The sequence below is a fragment of the Drosophila busckii genome, chromosome 2R (genome assembly GCF_011750605.1).
Source record: "Drosophila busckii strain San Diego stock center, stock number 13000-0081.31 chromosome 2R, ASM1175060v1, whole genome shotgun sequence".
NCBI lineage: Eukaryota > Metazoa > Arthropoda > Insecta > Diptera > Drosophilidae > Drosophila > Drosophila busckii.
This window is the reverse complement of record NC_046605.1, coordinates 23,854,280-23,861,190: the sequence shown is the minus strand read 5'-3', so window position 1 is coordinate 23,861,190 and position 6,911 is coordinate 23,854,280. Positions and strand designations below refer to the sequence as shown.

General features: G+C 35.9%; 1 protein-coding gene across 2 annotated transcripts; it reads right to left on the bottom strand.

Moving 5' to 3' along the window:
• Positions 1–463: 463 nt before the first annotated feature.
• On the bottom strand, positions 464–1,531 carry LOC108602567. 2 transcript variants are annotated; one of them, XM_017990701.2, is made up of 2 exons: positions 752–1,531; positions 464–696 (listed from the first exon to the last, which is right to left on the bottom strand). In XM_017990701.2, exons 1-2 carry the CDS (start codon positions 1,483–1,485, stop codon positions 483–485), a joined length of 948 nt encoding a protein of 315 aa, XP_017846190.1. In that variant the 5' UTR covers positions 1,486–1,531; the 3' UTR covers positions 464–482. The 2 variants fall into 2 exon arrangements, with proteins under 2 accessions (XP_017846190.1, XP_017846191.1); XM_017990702.1 differs by having other exon boundaries at positions 464–693; positions 752–1,527.
• Positions 1,532–6,911: the final 5,380 nt, after the last annotated feature.

Here is a 6,911-nt window from a genome sequence, read left to right as displayed (position 1 = left end):
TCTTTTTATTCAAAATTGCTCATTAAAACTTAGGCAATGATGTGTGCAACCCTGGTTTGATTTCGGCAATTAGTCTTCGGGTCGCGACTTCAGCACGAAACTTCACGAAGTATGCCTGGGGCTCAATCGTACAAAAATTTTATTCAACAAGTTTTTAGTCGATTAGACGCCTCTATGTTATGTAGCATACAACTTGTATGCTTAGTGGTAGTACCACACACCAGACATTTGCGGCACCTAACATTTGCGCTACAATATTAATGTTCATTAAAAAATCCACAGTTAGTGTAAGTGTAATATGGAATTATTTTTTTTTTTTTCTTATTTTGCATATTTGTTACATTACTTAACATCAATATTTTCTTAACTTTTATTGTTCGTCATTTCTTATGAATAAGCATTTTACTATACAAATAAATTTTAAAAGAAATAATCTAAGTTGAAAGAATGAATTTGTCAGAAATCGATTTTCTTCTGCCCAATTATAATAATTCTTCATACAGATCAAAAGATTCATAGACATATGTGTCTGGGCGTAGGGAACTTTTTGGACACTCGACAGGCGGCTTTAAAGGTGCATGCTCTTGAGGCGGGATATTGTATTTATTTGATTCTGTCAGCCGAAGTGTTGCCTTTTTCAAGTGTCGATAGTAAGCTTCATATTCAGTAACAGTGCTCTTTGAATCGGAACTTCTGCTAAAATTATTTATATAAACAAGAAATTCTAAATAAATTAATATACGTTTCTCACCGTAACCCTCCGTTAGGACGTTTGTCATCATCTTTACACACAAAACTTATTCTGGGTGAGTTTGTAGATGGACGCAACAGCTGTTTACTCTTTAGGAGCCAAGTTGGTCGTAGCCAGAGTGCAACGTACATTGTGAACATTCCTAATATTGCAAATAAAAAAATACCGCCTAGGGTAACACTTATAATTAAGAAACAGTTGTCCTTAACCCAACTCAACTGTTTTTGTGTACAGATCCCAGTATAGTATGACGGACAGTTGAATGGCGAAGTATAATCGTTATCTATCATTAAACAAAAAACATAGGCAGTATTACAGTCCAAGTGTTCTATAGGCACTGTTATCTCTCCCTCGGTAGTAGCCGCGATCGTTTCCATGTTGACAAAGTTAATTTTATTTGGATTAGAAAAGTATAGAAGTTGAAAATCTTCGCTTCGAATCTGTGATAGAATTATATAGGTAATTTTCGTATCATTATTATATACAATGCTAATATATGCATCGTAAGATACAGATGAATTCATAAACGTTTCCTTGTCAGAATTAATACAGATTAAATAGTTCTGAAGATTATGATAAATTGATTCTGTCGTTGTTGTAATTGCTGTAGAATTTTCTTCACTTGAACCATATGGGGATCGGGTTGTTAAAGTAATGTCGCTTATTTCGTTTTGAGATGTTGGAGTCGTTTCCGTCGATGTAGTCAAAAATCCAGGTGTGTTAGCTTTTGCCATTTGTGAAGTAATTTGATAATTATTACTTATAAAGTATTTTATTGTAGTGTCAATTATACCATTGTCATGTGTGTTAATTTTGTTTTCAAAATAATGTACATTAAAAAATTTTATTAAGTTTTTCCCAGGCAATATGCTAGCTGATATTTTAAAATTATTAAACTGAGTCGTAAGAGTTTGACTACATTTGCAATTCAATCCAACTAAATACATGCCCTTTCCATTATTTATTAATGTGAAAAGACCTTGTTTACTACACATTTTTGAAATATCTCCGAACGAACGAAATTTATCAAGACTCTTAACAACAAAGTTAGTGTCCATTATCCTTATTTTACAATCTGGAAAATGTTTTTGCTTTAGAACAGTAATATTGCTTTTAACATAGCTTCCTTTGCAAATAATAGTTTTTATTGGATATTCAATAGCAAAAGCGGCATTCGAGTTGCCTTTTTTTTTTTTATGGTTATTGGAAAAATTGTTCTTCTGTAAAGTACAGTAAAGCATCAACCATTGATCAAATGTAAAATAATGATCGTCCCTCAGCTTCAATGTGTTATTTTGAATTGTTAAATTCACTTTATTTTTATCCATGTCATTTGACATTGCCGATCTATTTGAGAAGTTTACATTGCACATTATCAATAGTACGGCGAATCCAATTGTCGTTGGTATAATAATATACTTTACCCACCGAATTCTCCGTGGTTGATAAAGCTTTTCAAATTTTTTTGCATTCTCTTCAGTATTAAGATCGAAAGATTTTGATTGAAACATGTGTGTAATTTTAGCGTTGGCAGTTAAATGTGAACAAATATTATTCAACTTTTCTGATAAGCTTTTTTGTATATACTTTACACTTACAAACAAAAGCTCGTTATGTTCACCTGAACACCTGAATGGAACCTTCCATTCTGTTAATAGTGATATAATTATTTTGAATATCGCTGTGCATTGTAAAAAACACTATTCAAAAAGATCGAAAAAGAAATGTAGAGTAAATTAATTAAATTTTCAAATTTTGAAATTCGTCAATCTTAGTTATTGTTCCTATATTCTGTTGACTAATGTTATTATTGTATAATTAGTCTTATTTATTGTATTTATAACAACATCAGAATAACTCATACCATTCTGCTAAGCTAACGTCATATTTAGGTATATATATGCATTTAGGTGTGAATAAATCTAAAACCCTCTCCGCCCCTCACCTCTCCTTTGTTTTTTATATACCTTACTTTGACTTTTTTGTGTAATACATTATAAATAAGAGGTGGTTGAAAAAACAAAAAAGATGTTATTATCAGAGAGTTGATCAATGTGTTATGTAACAGGAGGAAGGAGGCTTGGGCTCGCAACCTATAAAAAAGATAATACTCAGTATTTCTACTAGGTGCTCTCGGTATACGAGCTGAGTCACTTACGTCAGCTCATGTCGTGTCTGTCCGTTCTAGTACTTGGAGTAGATTGGCTATTATATCACGTAAACATAATACCGCCTTGATAGCCAAATTTTTGGTGTTTGTTAGTGCTTCTAAATCCACGGAACTCTACGCTTCTTATTTTTTAATTTCCTCTCCCCGTCGCCCTGCTCAAATCTAGAACCTAAAACTGATATAAGGCAGTAAATAGCAATCTTTTAAAAGTCTGAAACTAAATCACAATAATTTGCTTAGTACATGATCGACAGATTTTCTCAGAATGATTCAAACAAATACCTTTGGATATGTAACATTTCAATTTTCTCAATATAAACGAGCGGGGTGCACGTACTGAGCCATACAAATCGACGCTGCCGGACGCAGCGGCCCGGTGTCGCTGCTGACCGCTACATCGACCAGGCTGCTGCATACCGCGGTCGCTGTTTTTGTGTGTGTTCATTGAGTGCCATGCGTTATTGGTGCATTCTCGCATGGCCTAGTTACCAAAAATGTGTTTATTCCCTCATCACAAACAAAGTATTCAGAATCACCAATTGACACTAAATTATGATATAACCAAAATCTGCTTGTTTTTTTTCTTGCGCATTCAGTGAAACACATATAAATTAGGAAAAGTTATATATAAAAGTTTTTTGATGTCATGGTATATTGTGATCTAACTTAAATTATTACTGTTAGCACAACATAATGACTTCCCAAAGATGAAAGTGTCACAAAGCTCGTATGAAATAGCCTCGCAATGCAAGAAATGTCTGAAAGTCCCAATGCCATTCGTGTAAAGTGGACAGCGTTTAAAGACTCTCGAGGCGGCTTCACACACCAGACCCGACTCGACTCACGTACACATCCAAGCCAAAACCCAAAATGGGTCAAGGCGTTAACTAAATGCACTTTGAACTAGGTTTCAGATCGCGGGAGTAAAAGCAGCCACACATAGCACTCAAACAAACACATCTAACAAATTACGCTAAGAAACACGCGCTGAACGGACGTCACAGCTACGAGTTATTCGCCCGTAAGGCCGTCCAACACCGTCGGTCTTGTTATGAGTGGGGGCCTGATTGAAGCACAAAGCATTGTTGCTCTCTTTGCTTTGGCTCTCGTCGCTTTGTCAAGCTATCGTGCAGCGCTCTCGGGTGTCTTATATTAAAATTGAAATGTCAATAGATTCCTAAGTTTTTTTATCCGATCGTTCCCTAAAAATTTTCACAATCCCCGGGTTCGCAGAATACTCTTATGATAGTCAATTTTGTAGATTTATTTTTTTTAATGAGATTTCTGTGACTTATCGTTTTTTTCGATTTGCGGGGGAGGGGAGGAAATAAAAAAAATAATAGATAAAGTGCGTAGCTGCTTGTTGACTCAGTAGGCGCCCATGTACTCCACCAAATTTGGGTCTCTAGACGTCGTTCTGTCGTGTAGTTCTGAGAGTGATAACACGCACTCATACTCCGCGAGCAGGCCGGGAGGAGGAAGTTATCGGTACATGCCGACAGACGGACACATGCTGTATATGACGTCGAGGCTCGTCGAGCTGATCAAGTAATATATATACTTGTATAGGGTCTGCCCCCCACCGCCTGCGCTTTCTCTTTTTTTTTCCCTTGTTTACCAATTACATTGCTCAGTAGAGACTACGTTCACTAGATCCCTTTTTCCATTATTTACAAAAATGTCAAAGTGTATAAAAATAATGAAGGCACCATTAAGTTTTACTGAATAAATATTGGTACCGAACGAATTAATAATGGTCAAATAATTTCATGCATAATTATTCAAATAGACTTAAATCAGGTTTATTTATACAAAACATATATAGTGTTATATACCAAAGTGAAGATAAAATAATAACCTTTAATGATGTATATACTTGCATATAAAATTTCCACTATTAAAAATTAGAAGTCATTGAAAATGGCACACTTCAAAATATCGTTACCGTACGAATTAATAGTGGTTTGGGCTCGTATTAAGCCCTCTTCATCTCTTCGTCTCTCTAGCTGTCTGGCGTCCGTGCTAGTTGTTTAGACATTATTACATCATTGCCCAGATACACCAAATTAGGTTTTGTAAATACTTCCTGATTGATAGTATAACGCTTTTAATTTTTAATGTAGAACACCGTCTCTCCCCGCAGTAAAAAATTCTTTTATCAATTTTCCATATTGCTGACTGGCTTCCATAAAAACTTTCCTGTCGACGGTAGAGCGAAAATGTATTGTCACATGTAGGATGTTAAAATTGTAAATATAAACTAAATAGCAAAAGGGAAAGCAACTGGTCTAGGTAGTTTATCCAGACGGGTGACGGATGATCGCTGTACAGCAGAGCCCATATTGTAAGTTACTAGAACAAATTATTAAATAGCGTGAATGATCAACGAGAGATAACTATATTGCATGACGCTGCCGATGCCAGGGCAGACCAACTTCAAAAGCGAAGCAAACATCGCAATATCTTATATTATTCTAACGAAATGCTGCAAACGTTTTATTTTATGACTTTATTACTTAGTAAAGCAATATTTTAATAGTAATAATTATTGACCGCTAACAAACGTGTATACATAAATAATAAATAATTATTTTAGTATTCAATAGCAAAATTACTTTTTTTTCAGTATTCCTCACGATACCTTCCGGAGTTTGTTTGACACCCAAGCAATAACTGTCGGCTGTCCATCAGCAACCCGTGCAAAAATTGTCGGCTGAGATGTGTGTGGGGCTGCCCGCGGTGTGGACGCTGACGCTGTTCATAACTTTTGTCACCTGATTTGTGTGTTTACACTAGCGTTGTTGTCGCTCGCAGTCTCTTTCGACGATCGCCACATCTGTCTTGCCGCGCAGCTCTTTATGCACTTTGACATTTTTGTAAAAAATGGAACAAGGGTATCATAAAGATTTGCAAATGTATGTAACAGGGAGAATGAGGCGTGGCAGACCCCATAAAGATTATATATTCTTGATCAGCAAGACAAACTGAGTCGATATAGCCATGTCCGTCTATTTGGGTGCGTGTTTCTCAGCAACTATAAGAGCTATATATACTATAGAGCAACCAAATTTGGAATGTAGGTGATCCAGGACACTACGCTTTTTTTTTTTTTTTAATTTCCTCCCTTTAGAAAAAAATCTTTAAAAATCTGAAATAAATCACAAAATTGCCTAGTCATGCTTTCGACCGGTTGTGCAAATCGGATCGGATAAATAACATAGGAATTATTTATATTTAAATTTTCAATATATGTAGAGCGGCAAACCTTTATTTGAGGTTGCTCTCATATGTGTGTATTCACGACAAAGGTTAAATGAATGCCTCCCGCAAGCTCACTAACAAGAACAAATGGTCAACGACATGGAGCAATTATGATCTCCTTCTTCGAAGCACTCACTGTGGAGAGCTGTATAGAGTTGGCATAGGCTTACCAACAGAAACCGTGAAGCCTATAAAAAACCCAATAGGTGGCTTGGCCCACTGTGATGAAGACAGAGCCAGAACACTTGCAGAACATGTTGCAAATGTGTTCCTGCCACAAATGGATTTACACTACCAAATTTAACAAATGACTCTTAGCATTCACCAAAGCGAAATCGCCCAGCTCTTCGATGCCATCATCAAGCTTGACCAATTCTCAGAGAGATGGAAAAAGTCAATAATAATAATGATACCCAGAAACCTTTTATCATGTCTATCAAAACTCTTCGAAAAAAAATGTGCAGACGCGGATAAATCCAGAACCATGTCGCATAACATCAATTTGGGTCTCGTGCAAAACATCGAAAATTGCACTGCAATAATTTTAGATGTATCTCAAGCATTCGATAGAGTTTGGTTAGATGGTCTAACGGATAAGATCAGAGCAACGATTCCTATTAATACACACAGGAAATTCTGTCTGACCCGAAAGTGATCGAAGTGACGTATCTTTGAGTACACTTCGAGAGAAGACTCACAGATGTAGGCACATTGAAGCCAAGAGAACAC

What these genes read in the sequence shown, in the direction of transcription:
- LOC108602567 (XM_017990701.2), bottom strand. Translation starts at nt 1,485, where the DNA reads ATGGCAAAAGCTAACACACCTGGATTTTTGACTACATCGACGGAAACG. An exon ending in CGTCCTAACGGAGGGTTACG is followed by an intron (nt 697 to 751) that starts GTGAGAAACGTA and finishes AAATAATTTTAG; the next exon opens with CAGAAGTTCCGATTCAAAGA.